General features: G+C 54.5%; 1 protein-coding gene across 2 annotated transcripts in view; it reads right to left on the bottom strand.

The window, feature by feature from the left end:
• ARHGAP45 (Rho GTPase activating protein 45) overlaps positions 1 to 16,139 on the bottom strand; it is a 43,880-nt gene extending 27,741 nt beyond the window's left edge. Inside the window, exons 1-3 of one of the 2 annotated variants that reach the window (XM_054013856.1) lie at positions 15,883 to 16,139; positions 10,847 to 11,177; positions 2,204 to 2,347 (exon numbers count right to left, since the gene is read on the bottom strand). In XM_054013856.1, coding sequence (XP_053869831.1) covers positions 2,204 to 2,347; positions 10,847 to 11,177; positions 15,883 to 15,972 — 565 coding nt within the window. In that variant the 5' untranslated portion in view covers positions 15,973 to 16,139. Of the gene's footprint in view, positions 1 to 2,203; positions 2,348 to 10,846; positions 11,178 to 14,904; positions 15,113 to 15,882 lie in introns of those variants that run through there. The other variant, XM_054013855.1, reaches the window with a different exon arrangement.
• Between the last annotated feature and the right edge of the window lie 6,786 nt (positions 16,140 to 22,925).

Raw genomic sequence — 22,925 nt, 5'->3', positions numbered from 1 at the left:
AGGCCTCGCCGATGTAAATCAGGAGTGAGCGCATAAGAACGGCCATACTCAGGGCTGGTGCTACCATTAAGGCAAACTAGGCGGTTGCCTAGGGCGCCAAGATTTGGGGGCGCCAAAAAGCGGTGCCCCCAATTTTTTTTTACATCGTCCCTATGCCCCCTCCCCGAGCGCGCGGTCGCCGCTCCACTTCTCCCACCTCCCAGGCTTGCAGCGCCAATCAGCTGTTTGGCGCCGCAAGCCTGGGAGGGGAGGAGAATTAGAGCAGGGGCGGCGTGCTCGGGGAAGAGGCGGAGCTGGGGTGGGGAGCTGCCGCATGGCTCCCCGGGGGGGGGGGGAGCTGCTGCGGGGGGGGCGCCTCAGAGGGGGGGAAGCTGCCACGGGGGGGGCGCCTCAGGGTGGGGGGGGCGGGGAGCTGCCGCAGGGCTGGGGGCGGGGGCGCAAGGTGGAAGTTTCGCGTAGGGTGCGAAACTTCCTTGCACCGGCCCTGGCCATACTGGGTCAGACCAAAGGTCCATCTAGCCCAGTATCCTGCCTACCGACAGTGGCCAATGCCGGGTGCCCCAGAGGGAATGAACAGGGAATCATCAAGTGATCCATCCCCTGTCGCTCTTTAATCAATGGGATTACACCGATGTGAAAGTGGTGGAAGGGAGAGGAGAATCAGAGCCCGTCTCCTGCCTTTGCAGGGGGATAGACTTGGTGACCTAGTAAGTCTTGTCCATCTCCAACTACTGTGGTTCTCCTGCACCAGCCTCGAGGACGCCCCCCTGACACACACAAAGCTTTCATGGCCAACCAGCAGCGATTTTGTCCCGGTGGAAGAGAGCTGGGAGCCCAGACGCCTATATCAGTCAAGGCAGGGGAGCTTGGGGTGGCTTTCCGACAGACAAGGACTCACCCCAAATATCGCACCCCTGTCCCAGCCCTGAAGTGGAACTGAGAGATCCAGAAAACACATCACGGCCTGACTCCTGAGCACCGCCCCCCATGTGGTGTCCAAGGGGAAAACACGAGTGAAAGGGCCAAACCTCCCATTGGAGTCAAGGTCCAAGTTCCCACTGATTTCAGCGGGGCCTGGGTTTGGCCCTAGGTCCCTGTCACCCCCAGTGATGAATGTTACAAGACTCTCCACCCAAGTCAGTTTCTTAGAGCGGTGTGGTCATGGCAGGGTGAGGCCGAGGGTGTTAGCAGGGCCGGGGCTGGTTTTACAGCTCCGAAAGCAGCCCTCCCTCTCCCATGTCCTGGTTTGTTTGTTGGAAGGTTTCCCACTGGCATCATTCACTTGGGCTCGTCTGACGCCCCGTCTAGAGAAAGGGCAGTTCCTTTGTAAAAGCTTTGGTGTGAATGGGCTCCCCCAGCACCCTCAGGCCGGGCTCTCTCTAATCCCAGGAAATTAAATGCTCGATCTTAGCTAATCCACGCTGCACCCCCTGGGGATCTGAGACAGCTGGGTCCTGCCTGGTGCAGGCGCGACGTGTCAGACGAAGGGCCAGGCTTGTCTCTGGGGTAATTCCACTGACTTCACTGGGGCCACGTGCTGAATTTGGCCCAGTGAACGCGTCACGCTAGTGACCCCCAGAGGCTTTTGTGTCGGTTCATGAAGGTTTGCGCCAGCGGGCATGAAGAGAATTAGGGCGTGAGCAAGCGAGGGGATCGTGGGCTGAATATCACAGCAATGTTCCCATGGGGCGGGGAGGGGAGGACAACCAGACTGCGGGATCCTCTCCCCTCTGGGAGTTTGATCACTGGAGTCATTTTAAAGTGGACTGGCCCGAGCCCTGGAGAACAGACTGTAGGGAACAAGCCTCCTCTGGCAGAAATACCCTCGTGCCAGGGGCTGGTGACTGAAGAACCGTTCAGCCCTTGGCCGCTGTCTGCTCCATGTGCGAGCAAGGGGTAGGCTGGCACTGGTTGTGATTGTGGTTTGGATGCAAAGAACGTCTGCAAACCAAGGACTGAGGCTCTGATTCCATGCAGCCCCGACCCCACCCCAAAGAGCCTTTCCTTGGGGTCAGCTTCCATCTGCCTCCAGCCCAGGCTGGATCTGAACAGGGTCAACGCCCGTGAGTCCATACCAAGTGCTGGGCGTGGCTGGGGACAAGTGGGGAGGGAGGCAGCGAAGGGTGAGCAGAATTGCTGAGCCTTTGAGGTGGCGGCTGCTCTGTGCTCATGACCCAGCAGGAGACAAGTGCTGTGGACTGACCTTTGACCCTGGATATTAGGGTTCCTGCGGCTGTCAAGGTCTCCAAGGTGTTGAGCAGTGGGTACTTGTTGATGACCTGCCGGAGAATGCGCAGGGCTTCCCCCAGGCACTCGTGGGCTAGCGGCCGTTGAGACTCCAAGGGATCTGCAACAGAGAGGGGTCAAAGCGGTCGTTACAGCCCTGATTCTGTAAAGTCACCGTTGTGCTGGCGAAGGGCGCTCTGGAGGACAGGAGCACCGGGGTAATAGCAAGGCGAGCTCCCACACACAGACCATTCCCCTGGCCCCTGGGCCTCAGCCTCACCTGCAGCGTCCTCTGCTCTTCCAGTCCTGCTCCCCCACCTGGACTAACACCCCGGAACCCCGACCGGCAGCCCCTGCACCCATTGTGGCAGTACGGAGTTACTTCTGAGCAGACATTTCCAATTGTGCAATGGTTTTATGGGACCGAGAGAGGCTGAAACCTACCGAACCCATGTCACTGATGAGCCGCCCCATCTGAACTGAAGTCTAACACGTTCCACCCAGCTCATCTTGATCAGTCTGCTCGGGGTGGTGGGAGGGCAGGCGGAACGCCCCCTTTCCTGGCTGATTAATCCCGTGGGAGCTTTGGAAGGAGCCAGATTTACTCTGTGCTCGAGGGCTTGGTGCCTGCTGGGGCGCTGGAGTGCTCTGTGTCACATCACTGCCTCCGATCTCTCTACTGGTGGCTTCCCCACCAGTGTCTCCAGCCTGCCCAGCGTATCCCCGCCCAGGAAGATCCCTGCCGGTGCCTCTGGCCTGCCCGTATCTTCTCCCAGCCTCCTCCCTCTCTTGGACTGCCCAGCACCTGTCAGTCACCCCAAGCCTGGCTCCTGTTCCATGGGGGGTTCCGCTGTGCTGATGGGATGGTACCAATATCCCCCCGCTTAGGGAAGGCTGCCTAGACTGTCCCGGCCAATGCATCTCACTCCCTGTTGGAACGGGCACATTCATGCTCAACTAGGGTGACCATATATCCCAAAGGCTGGGGCTGGCGTCGCTGCTCACCCGAGCCCTGCAGCATCGCTGCTCACCGGAGCCCTGCCTCCCCCCGCCCCGCACGTGGGGCTGGCATCACCGCTCACTCCCCCCCCCGCACGTACCTTTGCACCCCACATTTTTGACAAAAGTGGGCATTTGTCCCGTTTGCTTTTGCCAAATGCTCACTGTTGCCCAAAAGGTCAGGATGGCCAGGACAGGGCTAAAAAAAGGGACTGTACCGGCCAAAACAGGACATAAGATCCCTATGCTCAACAAACGAATGGCGCTTCCAGATGGCATCCTTCTCCAGCGGCCAGCAGCAACTAACATGGGTGTGTGGGATTGTGAGTCGCCCTCATTACATACTAACACATTATTGCCTCCCTAGGCAATTTATTCTGGTGGTTAAGCACTGTAATAAATTGCCCAGGGAGGTTGTGGAATCTCCATCATTGGGGATTTTTAAGAGCAGGTTGGACAAACACCTGTCAGGGATGGTCTAGATCATGGATCGGCAACCTCTGGTAAGCACCCTGGCAGGCCAGGCCGGTTTGTTTACCTGCCGTGTTCGCAGGTTCGGGCGATCACTGCTCCCACTGTCCACGGTTTGCCGCTCCAGGCCAATGGGGTCGACGGGAAGCGGCGGCCAGCACATCCCTCGTCCAGCGCCGCTTCCCGCCGCCCCCATTGGCCTCGAACGGCGAACCGCAGCCAGTGGGAGCCACGATTGGCTGAACCTGCAGACGCAGAAGGTAACCAAACCGGCCCGGCCTGCCAGGGTCCTTACCCTGGCGAGCCGCGTGCCAAAGGTTGCCGATTCCTGGTCCAGATAATACTTAGTCCTGCCATGAGTGCAGGGGACTGGACTAGATGACCTCTCAAGGTCCCTTCCAGATCTATGTCTCTGTGATTCTATACAAAGCCCCCGTCCCCGCCAAGCCCATTAAAACCCACCCCTTCAGCTTCCTGTTTCTGCCTCCGTTTGATCACCCATCTTCCCTCCTCCCTGAGAACTGCCCTTCCCAAGGCAGACCCTCCGCATTCCAGCCCTGGCTGGGTTTAAAGGCCTGAGGCCAGAGCAGCATCCTAAGGAAGAGGAAAGACAATAAGGCAGGATCAAGGAGATTTCAGGGAGTGCCCTGCTTGTTAAATGAGTCTGGTCCGTCTGGTAACACTCAGCGACTGGCTGGCTTGGGGGGGAATGTGTGTGTCGGGGTGAATTTTAGTTGGGGTGCTGGGATGAGATGAATGAAGAGCCTTCAGAGTAGCACTGGGAATTCGAGCCTGTGGTTGAGTGTTGGTGCCTGGGAATCGGGCAGGGCTCAGCTATTAGGGTGATGGGGGGCCTCAGGTTTCCCCATCGGGAAAAATGGGAACAATACTTACTTTTGGCCAATGCTGTAAGACCTCTGGATGGAAAGCAGGAGAGGAGCATAAAGCATTGTTCTTCGGACTGACTGCTGGGGTTTAGAACACACTGCACTAGACCTAAATGCCTGGTAGCAGCATTGTGGCCTAGTGGATAGACAACTGGACTGGGGCACAGGAGACCTGGGTTCTAGTCCCAGCTCTACCACTGACTGACTGTGGGCAGGACACAGCCTCTCCCTCTGCCTCAGTTTCAAATAGGTTCAAGATACTGACTTGCTTTGGGACCTATAGATTAAAAAGTGCTATAGAGGAGCATATACGGACTAACTGCATTGCTAGCTAGTAGCAGCCTCTCTACCTCTTCCCAGCCCCACAGGGGAAAGGAAAGGCAGAGTGATGAGAAGAAATTGGCCCAAGGGAATGTCACAAAAACAGACTCTAAACAGGTGGATCTGCCCCCACAGGGAAGTGTTGGGAACCCTCCATGGCTTGGGGTGCTCTGAACCAGCCCAGCCCAGGAGAATGGACCAGAGGGAACAACACTGCAGTAGTGGGTGGAGATGGAGAACGTCTTGGCTGTCTCCATCAGTGGTTCGCTGTATCCCAAGGCACAGATCCCCACCGGGAGGGAGGGTCTGGCTGACACAACCAGTGTCTGTGGAGCTGACCCTGCACAGTCATTTGCACCTGTGCAAAGCGGACGCTAAATGCTCCCGGTCTGGCATTGAAAGCATGGGCCACCCACTTTGCCATGAGGTTTTTACACCCCAGGTGCAGGACAACGGAGAATCAGGCCCTGGGAGTTTATTTCTGGCTGTGGTGTGACTGGGACAGCAGGAGGGAGATGGGAGGCATTTGACCCCAGTGATTTTTCCTCGGTGGCGGTTTCCCTTGAAAGCAGTTTGAGAATTTCCTCCTCATTTCCTTTCCTTTCATTCCCTGCCCGGATGTGAACTCCCTGCCACGCAGCCCCGAGGGACCAGTGGCTTCTTGTTGCCTCCTCCCTGCTCAGCCAAATTTCCATTATTGCTGTCATTTAGGATGATTGCTGGGTGGATTTTCTCAGCCACCCATCGGAGATGCACCAAATAAGCGGGCTGCTCTCCCTACGCACACCCCAGCTCACTCTTTGAGTGAGCACGGGAACTGGCCCCAGGGTCCTTGCGGAGTTTGTTTACTGGCAGGAAAGGAAGTTGGATATTGGGAGCTTCCCCAGGAAACCAGCCCCTTCTGCAACTCTCCAGATAAATCTGCCCACCAGCATCCCTTGTTTCTGCCCCATCAGCCCTGTGTGTGATCACAGACTGAGAAGGTGCAGTAGAATTCTGCCCCTGGGGCTCCAGAAGCTACCAGCATGTCCAGGGGAAAACATATACATTGCTTTTCCTTCAGATGCCAAGCACAGAGGTGTAGAGCGAGTGACAGGCTCTCTTCCCAGCTCTGACGGGAATGTGAGCTGATCTAGTGGTTAGAGCAGTGGACCCGGACTCAGAAATCTTGGGTTCCATTCACTGCTGTGGAATGGAGTTTGATTGATTAGAGCAGCGGGGACTGGGAGTCAGGATTCCTGGGTTCCTTCCCCAGTTCTGCAACTGCAAGACCTTGAGCAAGTCATTGTCCCTTCTCTGTGCCTCAGTTTCCCCATCTGTAACACGGGATTATTCATGCTTTTCTACTTTACATGGGTGCTGGGAGTATTCATTAATGTTCATACAGTGCTCTAAGATCCCTGGACGAAAGGTGATATGTGAGCAGTGTTGTTCCTGTTATCGGTCTGCTCGCTGCACTGAGATTTTGCTCTGCTACATCAGTGTAAATCCAAAGGAACCCCACTGACCTCACTCTGGTTTCTACAGGTGCAACTGAGAGCAGAATTTGTCCCCGGTGAGAACATGGGCCTATGTGGGGCACTCTAAGCTGCGTTGCCATGGGCGTGGGACGGCTGCATTGCCCCAGAGTGAGTGGCACTGCTAGGAGGTAGGGAAGCAGCCTCATATAAGGGAGGAAAGGAAGGGGTGTGAGGTCTAGCCTGGCTGATCCCTTTAATCCAATCCTGGATGCTAGGAGATGGGGTGACCTCAGCACTGACAAGCCCAGGAACTAAGCCCAGCGTCAGTGACTCTGGGACTGGAGGGTGCAGCCTTCTTTGGAGAGAAATCAGAGAGAGAGGGAGTCTGGTAGAAAAGTGACTGTTATGACTGGGCAAACCCTCCGTCCAGGCCCCTATCTCAGTGTCAGGGGGGGAAGGGATTTCCCATGCATTCTCTGTCTCCTCTTACATTTCCAGGCTATATCCGGAATGGAAGGCAGAGAGGCCGGGTGGGGCTGGGGGCAGGGACAGAACTGGGATCTGTGTCACAGCTGAGCAGGGATGGACAAAGAGACGTCATGGGAGAGCTGGACCCACCAAAATGGTGCGATCCCCTACAACCACTGCTGCATCCCTTCATGCACACACAGGTCCTGCCTCAACATCTTCAGTCTTCCTCCAGAACCCACACGGCGTCCCCCTGAGCCCGGTCTCTCTCCCTTCCTTCACTCTCTCACATGGCTTTAAGAGCTGGTTGAAAATCTCCCCACAGAATATGTTCCCGCTTTGTTGAAATCAAACTTTTCGGGGGGAACACGTCAATTTCGACTCAATTTCATTGCCCGGGGTGGGGGAATCAAAACGAAGCGTTTTGACATTTTCATTTTGAAACGGTTTTTCATCCAGGAGTTTATTTTAGATGATTAAAAAAAATTAGAAGTAAAAAACCAGCCAAAACAACTCGATTGACCCAAAACAATGGGGGGGTGTTGCTGGAAATTTTGAAATGCCATTCTGTTTCAGAACCATTTCCCCTCCCCCCAAACGTTGGCATTTCTTGCAGAATGGAAATCCCAGGTTTTGACTAACTCTGCAAAAGCTACTTAACCTTCACCTTCCATCCCCTCTCCCCCAGACCAATAGCCCAACAGGTGCAGCTCCATGGAGTTTGGCCCATGGATTTTTTTTCTCCCACTGACCCAATACAGAACCAGGCTCCCACTCCAACCACCATGCCGAGGTCCAAATGCCCTAAGCAACCGTATTCAGTTGTGACCAGGACCACGCAGGGCTGGCCGAGCAGGGGATGCAAGGTGAGTCACACTTCAAGGTGGACTTTCATCTGGATACGGGGTCCAAAATCAAACCTTGGTGCGAGAGACCCGGGCCCAAGGTTCCTCCTCACCCCTTTCAGAATTGAATCCTGGGTCACTGCGCCCCCCTCCCTGTGGATACTCATGCCCCATGTTACACACTGGGGCCTCGCGCTGGTGTTTTCCACTGGAACAGGGACCGCAGTCAACATGTTTGCATGGCTGGCAGTGAAAAAACAAGTCATCATGTGACCCCACAGCTGGGCCCCACCCGAGCCTGGGGTGCGGGAAATATACAGTTTCCTTTGTCTCCTATAGAGAGAGAGAAGCCTCTTAAAGGGACAGGGCAGAGACTGCAGGGCCACTTCCCGCCCCAGCCTGGCCTCCTGGTAAAGAAGAGAGTGGCCTTTGGGAACCCAGGTTCGTTCCCGGGGTGAATGGGGCTCGGGGAGAGGCGAGGAATGTGCACAGTGCCACTCCAAGGGCTTTATCTGGGTGCCACCAGCCATCGCTGGCTCTGCAGTAAACAGGAAAGGCAGGCAGATGAAAATAGCTTGCAGGCAGGAAGTCATGTTATCCTGTCCCAGATCCCCCTCCCCTGCTCAGCCTCTTACCCCTCTTCCTCGCCTCGCGTGGCAGCCGCCACTGCTCAGCTCCCGGGCCGAGAGGAAAGGCTGGAGCAAAGCAGTTGCATGGCCACCGTGGGGAGGTCGGGCCTGGTTCCTGAGCGAAGCCCCCCCAGGATGCTGCAGGCACAGGCTTTCTGCTCTCCCACTCTGGGTGTCTCCACCACCTCCCAGCTGTCCGATCCATACAGGACCCCTTCCTCTCTGGAATCACCCCCATGCACGGCCTTTTTCTCCCGTGAAGCCACCCCTCTCTCTCCCCGATAGCCGTGCATCTTTGGATGCAGGCGTCCGATCAGTGCCACGGAGTGGCCAATGGGGGAGAGCACTCTCACCCCCCTTCCCTTGCCCATTACCACCCTCAACTGCAGGTGCTGCCTGACCCGGCCTGCTGCTTTTCTAGCCTGTTTGCTCTCTGCTCCCTCCCCCCTTCTCCTCTTCACGGCTGCCCCAGTCACTGCTCTGCCTCCCCCCACACTGTTGGGGCCAGCCTGCATGTGTCCCTTCCACCCCAGAAGTGGCTGCATTCCCCTGAGAAGTGACACAGTCTCTGGAGATCAGATGAGCAATTAGAAATTTTGGCTCACGCTCGCTGGGGGCTAGATTATGCCCCCCCCCCCCCCAATCTATCAAGGCAAAATGACCATGACATATTACAGCACAATTGTTAGCAGAACCAGTGCAGCTGGCTAGGGAGAGCAGCTGAGGGGCATTCCCAGGATATTAAAAATCACACCTCCTGTGGCCCCTGGCAGTGCACCACTGCTGGGGCCCAGTTCCCCCAGCCCAATCCCCCCCGCGAAGCTTGGATCACACGACACGCCTGAGCACAGGTAGGGATGAGACTCCATTGATTTCAGTGGGGCTGGGCTCATTGGGAGTTCTCTGTGGGGGATGAATCCAGGATACCTTCCTAATTAGCACTATGGAGTTGGGGTTCATTGAGCCAAACATGAGCCCCAGGAGGTGGGTCAGTATCACCCCCATTTTGCTGCAAGTGCTTCTGAGTCTCCTCGCCCCAGCTTTCTGGCCGGGTTGTTCCACTCAGTTCAGTGGAATTGCTCCTGGTTTACGCTGACGGCTGTGAGAGGGGAATCAGGCCCGGGTGGGGTTGTTTCATGTTCCCACCTGCGTGAGGGAGCAGAGAATTCTGCTCTGGGAACATCTTACGGCCCCTTTGCACAGGGCTACATGATGACACGAGGTGCCGCGGAGATCAGAAAAGAGCTAGAAATCAGAACTCGGCAGCTGTTGGCTCCCAGCCTACATTGCTAGACCAGCACCTCTCTCGGCACCGGTATTTTGTCCCTAGCTCCGTGTGATCAGTTTGTAATTCTTGTCAAGTGCTTTGGGATCTCCCAAGGCTGGAACAGGGATAATATTAAGTAGCACTTGGATAACCCTTTCCATTTCCAAAGTCTCTTACGGTCGTTAATCCACACAACACGCGTGGGAAGTAGGTAAGTGAGTAATATTACTGAGGAAACTGAGGCCCAGAGCAGGAGAATGGCATGTTCAGGGGCTCAGTGTCAGAGCCAGGATTAGAATGCCAGAGTTCCTGCGTCCCACTGGCATGCCTGCGTGGGACTGCCCAGGTTCGAGGGGGAGAGGAAGTATTGGCAGGCAGGCTGCCTGGCACCAAGGAGGCGAGATCTCGTCGGGATTATTTCTTTGACGTTATCCCCTGTGAGCTCAGGGGCTCACAGAGGGTTTGATGCCCATGCCCTGCAAACAGCCTGTCTTCTCCCACCCTGCAGAATCATCTTCCTCAATCCCCAGCACTCAGGCGGGTGAATCGAGCTCAAGCATCTGGGAGGGGGGGTCGGGCATTTCCAGCACGTCAGCCACGGGCAGCCGTGACCCATGTGGGTGATTCATAGCTGTGTGACTGGCGCAGGGAGCAGCAGAGCACAAGACCAGTGCTGACGTCGGATCCAGGAGGCCAGAGCATGGCATGGATCAGCCCCGATGCATGCACCAAGCCACCAAACCCATGGGCCTGTTTCTATGGGGTGGGTAAGGGCCGGCTGCAGGGGTCTTGTTGCCAAAGGCAAATCAGCCAGTGTCCCCTCTGCCAGCCGCCCGTGCAAACAGGGCGAGGCCCTGATTTTCAAAGCCGCCTTTGATTTTGGGGGGTACATTCTCAGTCCTGGGCCTTATTGTCCGAGGGGCTTAGCGCCAATTGAGGTCACTGGGTGCTGCCACTGGGAAATCTGTCCCAGGGTGGCTCAAATCAAGCATCCCAAAATGGGAGCACCCAGAAATCAGAGGCCGTGGCTGAAAATCCGAGGCTCCAGGCTATCTCTCTGCTTAGGCTGCCTTCTGCTGGCCTGCCTGCAGCAGGGGGCATTGCAGGGCACAAGGGTCCCTTTCAGAGCCAAAGAGCTCCCCGGGGCCTTCCGTTCTATCCCACCTGCCCCTGCCCCATTCTTTACCAGACACGATGGAAACCCCTGTTCAGGCCTTTACGTTCCGCAAGTCCCTATGGGAGCAGGAGGGCCCAGGTGGTCGTGAGCACTTACCGTCTCTGAGGACCACGTCTCTCAGCTTCTCCAAACCCTCGGCAAACCGGGCCACGTCGACCAGGAGCTGCGAGATGTCCTCCACATCGATGAAAGTCCCCTCCCCGCTCTCGATGGGGCTGTAAGCGGCAGGGGTCTTCTGTCCCTTGGCGATGCCCCGTGTGCCCGCAGGGGACAGAGGGAAGCCAGCAGCGCTGGCATGCCGGCTCAGGCTGGTGGGGCGCTTGAGTGTGCCCACCGTGCTGGGGCTACAGCTGAGCTTGGCGCTGGACATGGACAGGTCCACCAGGCTGGAATTCGGCGCTTCCAGGCCGTCCTTCCGTGGCAGCTCCTGATGGGACAAGAACATGAGTGAGGGTGTAACGGGCCAGAGGGAAGGGGCTTCCAACCCTCCCAGAGCCAGTGGGGAGGAACCAGTCCCACAGGCCTTACCAAGGCTGTCCTCACACTTATGAACCGTCATCTTCATTAGGGGAGGGAGTGCAGGGGTGAGCGCAGGGGACAGGGAGCCAGGACTTTTGGGTTCTAGCTCCAACTCTAGAAGAGGAGTGGGGTCTAGTGGGTAAAGCCAGGGTAAGGGCTGGGCGACAGGACTCCTGGGTTCTATCCCTAGTCCTGAGATTGGACTATGGGTAGTTGTTACAGAAGGGCACTGGGAGTCAGGACCTCCTAGCTCTGCCGCTGACTTTCTTTGTGACCTTGAGCAAGTCACTTAATCTCTCTGTGCCTCGGTTTCCCCACTTAGGAACCTTTTACAAGGAGGCTATGAGATTTAATGAGTTAATGGGCCAGATTCTGATTCCAGCAACCCTGGTGTAACTCCTGCACTGAAACCTGAGGGGTTACTCTGAATTTTCACCTGGGTAAATGAGATCACGGTCTTATCATCAATTAAGGTGGCCATAGAGTTTGCATTTCATAACAAGAAGAGGTTTAAGGAATTGAAGGAACATTTCCTCCGGCAATTGAGGGACAATCCCCGAAGCTGAAGACAGTGACCCAGCTGGGGAGAGGAAAATGACCGAATTGCGAATAAAAGTTGGCAGGTTTAAATGATTCACCTCTCAGAGCTGTAAGAGCTGCATTCGTTGCCCTGTGTGTGGAACTCCCACTGACATCAGTGAGAATTCAGGTCAACAGTGGGGGTAGACCCCCCGTGAACCACAAAATGACTGAACAAAGATGAATTATGAGTTCGATACAACAAAATGATTGCCGAATTCTTGGAACACAACAGTCTTGATCCCACGAGCACTAATACAAGTCTCCTCAGACCTCAGGAGTTCAGGAGCCAAATCAGGGATCAACGTTACCCGAAAGAGCCACAGGAGGGTGAATTCAATGTTTCATTGTCTCTAGTGCTATTCCTATTTAAACAGTATGGCAGGGGAAATATTTGTATATATTATTCTCGCAGCAAATAAGTTAACTTAATTGGTTAATAACACCGTAAAAGCATCCTGATCGGTTAATAACTTAGATTGGTTAATAATTAAATCTCGCTGCGTTTCAATATCACTTGCTGCACAGAGCTGCAGGAGACACGCTAAAGAGTCCCTCGCAGCTCGCAAGCCGTCCTCTGAGTATCACTGGCTTAACAAGCTGTGAAAACTGTGCTGTTCCTGATCCAGCCCGCCCAGCAGGAGGCGCTGTAGGAAGCGTTGTAGAAACACAGGCTACGATTTAGCTCGCTATCTGTCCCAGCGTCTCCCTTCTGGAGGTGCTGCCCAGACTGGGATGAGGTTCCAAAGAGTTCTAGATTTATAGAGTGCCACTAGGCCAGACCCTGAGGTACTGATCCACTTGCGTCCTTCATCCATTGCTCTGTACCACACAGCGACAGCCAGGCACAGAGCTTTATAACCTCAGACCCTGCACCGCTGGAAACACCCACAGGAGCTCAAGAAGCAACATGCCGCAGGGGTGAAAATATGATGTGGCCTTAACAGTCTCAGTTGCCTAAGACCTTCCCCCCAGGCTTTCAACACGTAAACAGCCCTTGATGTTGGACCTTTCACAAGCATCAGTCATCAACTCAGAAACCACAGACTGTTCTCTCTGATCACTGTGAACTGGTTTCCTCCATGTCCCTGCTGGCTGCCTGGCTTATATCAGTTACTGGTGATCTCTCCTCCACTGTCTCTTTTGGTGTCTCTCTCTGCACCGTGGCCCCTTTTGCCATGTGGAATTACAGTGTTAACCGCCCTATGCCACGTTATATTGGGTTGTCCTCTGCCGGGTAGATTGACAATAGGTCATTGTATGTCACGCGAGGTTCCATTGGACGCCCAGTGCCAACGTGGACTTAGAGCAGGTTATTCTGTTCATGGATTTGGAGAACTTTCCTCCGCCTTGGCTTTGAGTCTGTCCTCGGATCCAGAGCATGTGACACCGTATCGTAATCGTGCACAAATGCCGTTAAAGGGTATGGCTGGTGCAAACTGACCAAAGCCAGGAGATCATGGAGAAGCCGAGAGTTCAGACTATGTTCTCCAAACACCCGGGCACAGCTGGGGGTGCAGGAGGACAGACATTGCCTTCAGGCTAGGGTGTCCCCCTTAGGTGGTGTGCCGTGATCTCACACTGGGATGAAGACACCATGCTGGGATGTAATGCGACGTGACATTGTCGTGACAGTGTCACCCCACGATGGTTCAACAGCCAGATTCCCACGGGAGCTTTTCCATTCCCAACTCAAAGAAGATTTGTTGGCTTCCTGCGGGGGATTTCAGGTCAAATTCAGGACGACTCAGGCCTATTGTGTGTAGCTGCTGAAGGAAGAGCTTGTGATGGGCTAGGGACAACTTTGAGTTCTTCCCATGCAGTCCCATTGACTTCCAGGGAGTCCAGTACATGTAAATAACAGCAGAATTTGGCTTGATATGTTTCCCTTACGTCTTTTATCAGGAATTTCCTATTCTACAGGTTTTGCATGTGAAATGCCCTGTCAGCGTATCTGTACTGGGAAGACACCTGGTCTTTCAAAGCCAGTGACAGGAGAAGGCTGGACTAAACATAGAAGTCATAGGAGGGCATTCCCGTGGACTGGAGACCCATGAGCGACTCCGTGCCAACCATGTCTGGTTTGTGGGTAGAGTTGCATCAGAAACCATGGCTGATAACAGAAACAGTTTCAATTACAGAAAGGAAAGGACCAGCCAGCCTAGCTGACAATGCCTTCTCTCTGGCCAAAGGTGCATTATTTAGCACAACCCAAAAGGAAAGCAGGAGTTACCTAGGAGAGCCCATGAAACCACTGTCTGATCAAGGACTTTCTAGAGCTACCCATAAGGGACTGCATGGCTCAGGGACTTGGTGGCGTCGTCCACCTCTAAGCCAGTGATTCAGACCCACGCCGCTTTCAGTAGTTCCTATCAGACGGCTGTTCGGCAGCCTGTGCGTGAAATGAGTCTGGTGGGTCTCAGCCCAGTTCTCAACCAGCGTGACAAAACCCACCCCAGCTGGCGGCCACTGGGCCTCGTGGTGGCAGCGCCAGCCCAGGAACTGGATGAGCGTGAGGGCTGCCCTCTCCTCTCCCCTAGAGATGGTCCCTCCAGGGCAGGGCTGTGAGGAAGCTTCAACTGCCTTTGCTCCAGCTGCTCGGAGGATAAATAGGGCCCTTCGCTCTCAAACCTGGCACCGGCCTTCGCACAAGGCTCAATTAGAGACAAAAAATGATAAATGAACCCCCAGGAGGCTGGTGGTGACTGTGAGTTCCAAGATCCCAGAAGGATAAACAGGCAAACTGAGCCAAGAGGAATCTTCAGCCCCCCGCGAACCCCTAGCCAGGAGTGAGACGTGATTACACCCTTGCAGCCCCCTCTGACGTTACCAGCTATTGGCTCCGTGGGCTCTGAACTCTGTTGCTTTGGCAATTGCAGGGTGGTATGTTCCCCGTCTGGTGGCAGCTTTATTATGCCACCCAGACTTGGCCAGGAGGCTGGAGGGGTTCTAGTTGAAATCATGGGGCTGGATTCTCTCTCTTTCCCTGTTGCCCCCTGGCTGGAGTTGCATGGACAGAAGCAGAAGGCAGAATTTGAGCTTGGGTTCCCACCTACCTTCAGCCACACCTTTGGTCTGTAGGAGAAGGAGTCCAGGGCATGCTCACGTGAGCCGTGTTTCTTCGCCATTCTCCTGAGCCCTACAGAGTACGGGCTGTAGCTGCTCTTCCCAGCTGTGCGTTTGCTCAGCATCCTCTGATCTTACCCACAAGGGGCCTATGGGCTGGACCCATCCACAAACCCCCAAGAACTGGCCCGGAAAGAAGGATGGGGAAGGAGGAGCAAACACAGCCACTGCCCTTTAAGAAGCTGCTGGATGGTTTTCGACGGCTTTGGGACCCACCCCATTCCTTCTGCAGAGAATCTATATTTTAAATTGAGTCTGTTTCTAAGGTGGGGCTGAGGTGGGTCAGGGTGTGTGTCTCAACCACAGCTGTTTCCAAAGCAGCAGAAGATGAAGCTGGGAGCTTCCCTTTTTGCCTGCTTTAAAAAACATCCACACACGCCTGTCCGTCCTCGCTTTGCTCCCTCCTTCCAGAGCCGGGCCTGGCTTGCAGGAGGCCGGTGACCCCCGATCGCCTCCCCCAAACTCTGATTTTTGTTCTCTATAATGTAAATAAAGGTGAGCTCTTGTCTTCCTCCTTCTCCGGCTTTGATCTCATTCCCTCTGGCCCACCTGGCCCAGCCGCTTTGCTGCTGCAAAGTTGCCTTCCATAGACGCGAATGCCAAATCCTACCCGGCTCTCCCATTAATAATCATTTCCCGCGCGTCGCTCCCAATCGCTGCTGCTGTTGCTTAATGTCTCTCGTCCTTCCATCTGATCCCCCCCTCCATTTAATCACATCTTCTCTCCTTTTCAAAGCCAACTTCTAAACAGAGAAACAATTGCCTCAGGTATCTTCCCCCCCTCCTCCTCTTCCTCCCACCACCCCTGCCCTAAAGGTTGGTAATTTTCAGAGCCACCCTCCCTCCCATTGCATCTTAGCCGTTCACATTTGCATTGATCAGAGGAAAGAGGATGCAGTGTTACTTACAGATGGGGTTTGCGGTATGGGGCTTCCTGCCCTGGTCTTCTTAGATATTGAGGGAGTTTTCATTAACTCGCGTTTCTTCCTTGAAAACATCTTTCCCAAAGATAGAGCGAGGTCTTTCTTGCGTCCCACCCCAGACGATCCCCCGTCTCTTAGCTCCCAGCTGGGGTTCACTTTCTCTTTCTCTCTATTTCCATCCACCAAGTCTTGATCTCAAGCCTTGCGTAGGTGCCCAGGGTAGCTGCAGCCTGCCCAGCTCAGGCGCGACTCCCTTAACAGTTCAACCACATTAGCTCGCTGCTTAACTGTCAGGGCTGAAGCATGTGATGCAAACTAATTTCCTGATTGGCGTGTCAGGCTAACCTGCAAACACTTCACAGGAAAAGGCAAATGTGCAGAAAGAGAGACAAAAGCAGCTTGATTCCTCTTTTCTTGTTTTGTTTTTAGAGGTCTGACTTTTATTTTTTTTTTAAGTGGGAGGGAAAAAACGGTTGTGATCACTGTTTGCAGGGGGGCCAGATCTCTCTCTGGCCCTTTGAGATGAGCTTTCCCTGGGGGTTTCATTAGCCCCATTTTCCAGATAGGAACTGAAGCCAGGAGAGATTATAGGGGAAATTTTCAAAGTCACAAAAGAGAATTATGCCCCAACTCCTGCTCCGTTTCAATGGGAATCAGGCACAAATCATCCTTTGTGCTTTTGAACATCCCCCTATTTATTATACTTACCTGGCCTCTAATGCCAGAGTGCCTTACAAGCTTTATTTGTATAATGTATTTATCCCCCAACCCCCGTTTTACAGATGGAAACTCAGGCCCAGGGAGATAAAGTGACTTGGCCAAGGTCACAGAGAACATCAGTGGCAGAGGAGGGAATCAAACCTTGGGGCAGGGACTGTCTTTTTGTTCTGTGCTTGTACAACGCCGACAATGGGTGGGTCCTGCTCCACCACTACGGCTCCTAGGTGCTACAGTAACACAAATCAATATTATTCCTCCCCTGCAGCGCAGCCCAGTGCCGTAACCACAGTACCACCCCCCCTCTGGTTTCCTAGAAGCAGCGTGTTTTATGGCACCTAACACATCAGATTATCTTGCAAAATCTTTGCCTAACTGCACCTGCTGAGTGGCTGAGCGAGGGCATAGTTCTGTGAGCAGGTCCTGAGAGGTACCGCCTGGCCACCACGCGCGTGCCGTCAGGTACCATTAGCCTGTGGAACTCATTGCCGTGCTGTGGCATTAAAGCCAAGAGTTTAGTGATATTAAAAGAGGGATTAGAGACACGGGGACGGAAAATCCAGGGTTACAATAGTAAATGTTTGAAATAACCGAGAGAGGGATAGAAACCCTCACGCTTCACAGCACAAGGAAATTCTGACTGTGATCACTCAGCAGGTAAGTCCCCGGGCAGGTTATCCTGCAGTAACAGGGTTCTTGTATCTTCCTCTAAAGCATCTTGGAACTTGCCGCTGTCAGAGATAGGAGGCAGTGCCAGCCTAGTATGACAGTTTCCTGGGTCCATTCTTGCTGACCGCAGTGCGGGGAGAGGGCAAACCCCACCTTGCAAGATCGGGCCCAATTAACCCATTCTGTGGCCCCTGGAGGGGAGGCAGGAAATTAAGGATTAGAGCCAGTGGGGGAGAACCAAACTCGTAGGGCAAGAGAGCGCAAAGACCCAGGAGAGAGGTAGTTGGGGATTTCCGCTCTCTGGGAAAGGAACTGCAGAGGGGCCTACAGGAAGGCGCTTGTGCCCTGGGACAGTCCCGCAGGGTGAGGACAGCTGGAGACAAGGCCACTCCTAAAGCAGGCCTGGGAGAGGAGACTGCAGGGAAGAAGGCCAGATCGTTTGAGAGGGATGAAGAGGATTGCGCCTGGAAGAGTTGGAGTTTGGACGTTGTTCTCCCAGAAGGCGTGGGACTCTTAGTGTGACCTGGCTGGAGAGCCGGTCACCGCACAGACCACCAGAGGAGGAGGGAGAGGCAGAGGGGCTGCAACACTGGGTCTTGCCAGAAGGAGGTGCTCTGGGATGGTGAGGCTATAGGGTGACTACTGGGAGAGAAGTAGTCAGCTGGTATGCCTGCGTGCAGGGCCGGCTCCAGGCACCAGCCCACCAAGCATGTGCTTGGAGCAGCACCTGGAGGGGGGCAGCGCGGTGCTCCAGCCCGAGAGTGGGGCCGCGACTGGGCTCGCCGCCTTCCTCCCAGCGCTCCAGCCGCCGGGGAGAGCGGAGCCGCAGCGGGCTCACCGCCCTGCCCCCGGTGCTCTGGCCGCCAGGGAGAGTGGAGCCGCGGCGGGCTCGCTGCCTGCCCCCTGGCACTCCGGCCGGTCGGGGAGAGCGGGCCTGCGGTCGGGCTCTGTGCCCTCCCCTGCCGCGCTCCCCGCGGGGGGGGGCAGCAAAAAAACCAGAGCCGGCCCTGCCTGCGTGTTTCACGTTGCCTGATGAGGTATGGCTGGGTTGTGGGTTTGAGTCTCAGTTCCTCCATTCCTGTGCTTGGGACAGGGCTGCAGGGTGTTGTTAAGGTGGCTTTAAGCCATCGCTGCACTCCCTGAGTTATAGGGTTGTTCAAGGCACTTCTTGACCCCTGGTGCATGCTAGAGCAGCCTCCGGGCTGTTGTACCTTATGCTCTGCTTCCCATGCCCCCCGTAGACCCTGGCAATGCTCTGTGGCTGCACACATCCGCTCTGTCTGCTGGGAGCAGAGGTGGTATAGAGCCCTTACTCCCGTTCTACACCAGCCACGGAGCAGGGAAGCCCCCAGCACAAAGCACAAGGAGTATTCTCAGGGGCCCTTCCCACCCACTTTAAGCCCCTGCCCTAGCGTAACCAAGAACTGGTCCCGGTCAGTGCAATTGAAGGGCTTGATCCTCCAGTTATCAGGCAAACTGCCCACTGCAGTCGGTTGCCTGAGTAGGGACTGAAGGGTTGGGCCGAGTGGCTGAAAGGCTCTAGTTGCATGTGTCTGCCTGTGGAGTGATGCTAGGTTGCATATCTGTTGCAGTTAAAAGTGGTCTCACGGGAGACAAAAGCGCCAAGTTGGAGCCTCTCGGCATTATTAACCCACCGATGGCAGGGCTAAGCGGGGCCGGTCTCTTTAGGTCAGAGGGTCTCAAACTGGGGGGCACAGAATGTATTTGGGGTGGGGGCATAAGAAGCTTTGGCGGGGGGTGGGGGGGGGAACATACTGCGCACATTTTACCCACGGCAATGAATAACTGGCAAAGCCGATTCCTCCAGACGCATCAGGTCCTCGGCTGGCTCTGTGCGTTGTGACGGATTTCTGTGACGCTTGCCTAGCATTATACAGCGTCTTTGCCATCGGTACATTAATCCGTTGGCTACGACCCGGTGTGCACCTTTCACTGTTAGCATCGACCACAATCGCAGTTTGGCGTTTGCGCTTATTACAATGGCTTGTTGGCGCTGTTTGAATCAATGCCTGGCCTGTTGGTAATATTGCGTGAGGGTTGCATGTTGATATACTTGTGTGGCGGGGTGTGTGTGTGTGTGTGTGTGTGTGTGTGTGTGTGTGTGTGTGTGTGTGTGTGTGTGTGTGTGTGTGTGTGTTTGCTGCAGACCCAAAGAAGGGGGCCATGACCAAAAAGTTTGAGACCCGCTGCTCTAGGTGAACTCTGCTGCCACGCATTGACAAGAAGGGGCAATGCAACCATGGAAAAATCTGTGCATTTCCTGACGTTGTTCAGGCCCTGGGTTCCCCTCTGCGCGCTAGAGAAGTTGGTGACTCTCTCTCCGGAATTGATGTCTTTGGGTTCAACACTTTAGCCTCTTCCCAGTTTCAATTTCTGACCAGCAAGGAAAAATTTTTCTTGACTCTTGGTATTTTATGATGGTAGCACCTAGAGGCCCAGACAGTAGGGTGACCAGATGCCCTGATTTTATAGGGACAGTCCCTATATTCAGGGCTTTGTCTTATGTAGGCGCCTATTGCCACCCCATCCCCCCTCCTAATTCTTCACACTTGCTATCTGGTCACCCTACCGGATGGGCGCCGGGCGCTGTACGGACACAAAGTAAGAGACAGTCCTGGCCCCAAAGAGCTTACAGTCTAAATGGCCAAACAGCTGGGAGAGGAAACAGGTGCAGAGAAGAGAAGTGACTTCACCCAGCAGGTTAGTGGCCAAGCTAGACATCTATAGCTCCCCTTCCAGTGCCATATCTACTAGGCCGCCCTGCTTCTCCTTTCCCACCTGCTTCTCTCTCCTTTTTCTTGCTTCCTCTCTCTCATCTCTTCCTTTCTCAGACTTTTGGTTCTCTAGGTGTTTACCTGGGAGCCACCACCCTAGTAGCTGAAAGAATTTCTCTCCCACATTCCGCAAGAACTCTATGATTAGACTCCCTGGCCAAACTCCCCTCTCCCCACCCCCCCAAAGGGGGCAAATTTTAGTGAGGGACTTATTTTTACCTTGTAAAATGGTCACCCTGTGTTTTCACTTAAAGGGGGGGGGGCGCGTGACGTTCATTTATACCAGGCTCTGTGACCGCCGACAAAAAAGCAACGGTGCGAGGACAGTCTGATCCAAACGTTCAGCGGAATCATTTCAGCCTTAGGGTCCGTCTACACTTAAAATGGTGCATCGGCGCAGGTGCACCCTGGTGGCACTGTAATGAAGACGCTCAAGATGACGGGAGAGACACTCCTCCCCGAGAGCCTCTCCTGCCGACACGGTGCTGGGGGACCGGAACAATGTGTAGAATGGGGGGGCTGAGAGCCATTGAACCAAACTGTAAACCCTGCATATAATGGAAACCACTTCAAGCCAGGGGGTGCAGCAGCACCTCCACCACCCCTAGTTCCACAGCTATGTCTGCAAGGGCCTTAGATCGGTATAACTACATCACTGGGGGTGTGGATTTCAGCCCTGAGTGATGTAGTTGCACCAGTACGGGTCTGTAGTGTAGACCAGACCTCCGTGTGCCCTGGGTGTCCGGGCCCTGGTGATGCTGAGACAAGACCGTGGATTATATACGTCCAAATGTGGCCTACGTTCGGGAGCCCAGAGAACAGCAGGGGGAGCTGTGCCTGGTGCCGGTGCTGTGGTCAGAGGCCAGGCAATCTCTGAAATCCCGTCACGAGGGGTCGCTGTTGGAGCAGTTTAGACTCATGGAAGGGGACTGCATCTTTGATGGAGACATGGTCCTTGTATGATGCTGCTCTGGATGAGAGGGTTCTCCCCCCCCCCCACAGTCTTCCTCTGTCCTTAGGGACAGCCCCTCACACTTCCCTACCCCAAAAGGGCGACAGGGGCCATATAAGTCCCTGAATAACTGGGCTATCCCTATTTTACAGCTGGGGAAGCTGCCACACCATGACGTGACTTACCCCGGCTTGCAGAGCAAATCAGTGGCACAGCCACGACTTGGATCCCCGTCCCCTGAGCTCTGCTCCCCGCTGTAACCACTAGGCCAGCCTTCCTCTCGACATCTCGCTCTGCTCTCTGCCTCCCACTGTTCAGCACTGGCAGCTGGGTCCTTTCAAAGAACAGGACTTAGCAGGGAAGAACAAATCTCTCTAGCTAGAGCAGTCCAGGAGGGAGCATCTTTTTGTTCTGTGTCTGCACAGATGGGGGTCGTGCGCCGTAATTGGGGCTCCCAGGTGCTCCTGCATTACACATAATAATGGGTCAAACTGGAAAGAAGAGAAGGACGGAAAGTAATGGACTCACAGGCTCAGATTCTGTTCTATGTCCCTGTTCATCTCCTGTAGCAGAGACCCAGGTGTGGCCTGTTGTATGTACTGCTGACAGAACCGGGCTGCCTAGGGGAAGAGGAACTCAGCAAAGCTTGAATAATTGGTTATCTCTGGGGAGGTAAGTGCAAGTGACTACGGTTCTCTCCAGAGACATCAATGAAACCCCTGCCGCCAAGCACCCCGGTCCTTGTGGGATCTGGTATTGGATGTGAAATGTGCAACTTGGGCTCCTGTGCTCTGCTAATTAATCATTTGAATTAATTGTTATTTCTATCGTGCCAACCATGTGCCACATTTTCAAGCTTTTCTCCATAAAAACGAGGACTAGAAACTTTCTTTTTTCCCCCTCCTTATTTTTTGAGGAAAGTCGAGATTGTCATGTACTCACAGGACTCCAGCAGCTGGAGATTTAGAAAAAAATAAGTAAAAAATCCAACACCAAATAGTGAGAGGGTTGGCAACACTGGAAATGTTATTTAACACATTAATAAAACATGGTGGCAAAACCCATTGAAATTGGCAAGGGAAGGGCAGGTGTAGGACCTGCGATTGCGTCTCTTTGAAACTGACTAGATTTCCAGCTGAGGGCACCAGCACCCCTTTAATCAGCTCGTTGGATCAGTCCCAAACTATTGCTCCAGGGAGGCAGACAGCCTGGGTCACACATGCTCGGAGTGGAACAGGGTGAGGTTAATCAGCTCTGGATGTCCTCTCCTGGGAGAGGCACGTGTGACTGTTCGTGTATCTCCAGGAGGAGTGGGCCTTCTGTCTGGGTGACTTTTGCCTCCCCTGGGAGCACAGAACACATACTCCCTCTCAGGCACTGGGTTGAACTTGGTTCCTTATTCCTAGTTCCCAGTTCCATATCTGTCGCCAACCAGGCCATGGGTGGTCAGGCTGAGTGGCTGAAATGAGAGTTTGGCCTGCCAGTTAGAGCAGAGTCCAGGAATGAGCCGAGGGATCAGTACTGGACAGACAGAAGCTGAGTGCCGGAACCAGAAGGTAAACCAGAGGTGGAGCCGAGGATTGACTCCAGAAATCAGAATCCGGAGTGGAAGGGGGGCTGGAGCAGAGCAGGTTCAGGAACCAAGCTGGAGCAAGGACTGGAAGCAAGTAGAGTTACAGGCATGGGACGCGTTGAGCAGCCACTGATCTGGGTGTCGGGTTTATGAGTAGAGCTGCTAAACCAGCAGCCAGTCAGGGGATGTGGCTACCCTCAGTCCCAAGCTCGCTTCTTGTCTACCAGCCAGGTTAGTCAGGGAGCCTGGCAGGAGCTGGCCCCTGCTGCTTTGGTTCCTGACAACATTCAAAGACCAAATAACATTTAATCAACGTAAGGCT

This window comes from Malaclemys terrapin, chromosome 24 (genome assembly GCF_027887155.1).
Source record: "Malaclemys terrapin pileata isolate rMalTer1 chromosome 24, rMalTer1.hap1, whole genome shotgun sequence".
Taxonomy (NCBI): domain Eukaryota; kingdom Metazoa; phylum Chordata; order Testudines; family Emydidae; genus Malaclemys; species Malaclemys terrapin.
This window is presented reverse-complemented; position numbering and strand designations above follow the sequence as displayed.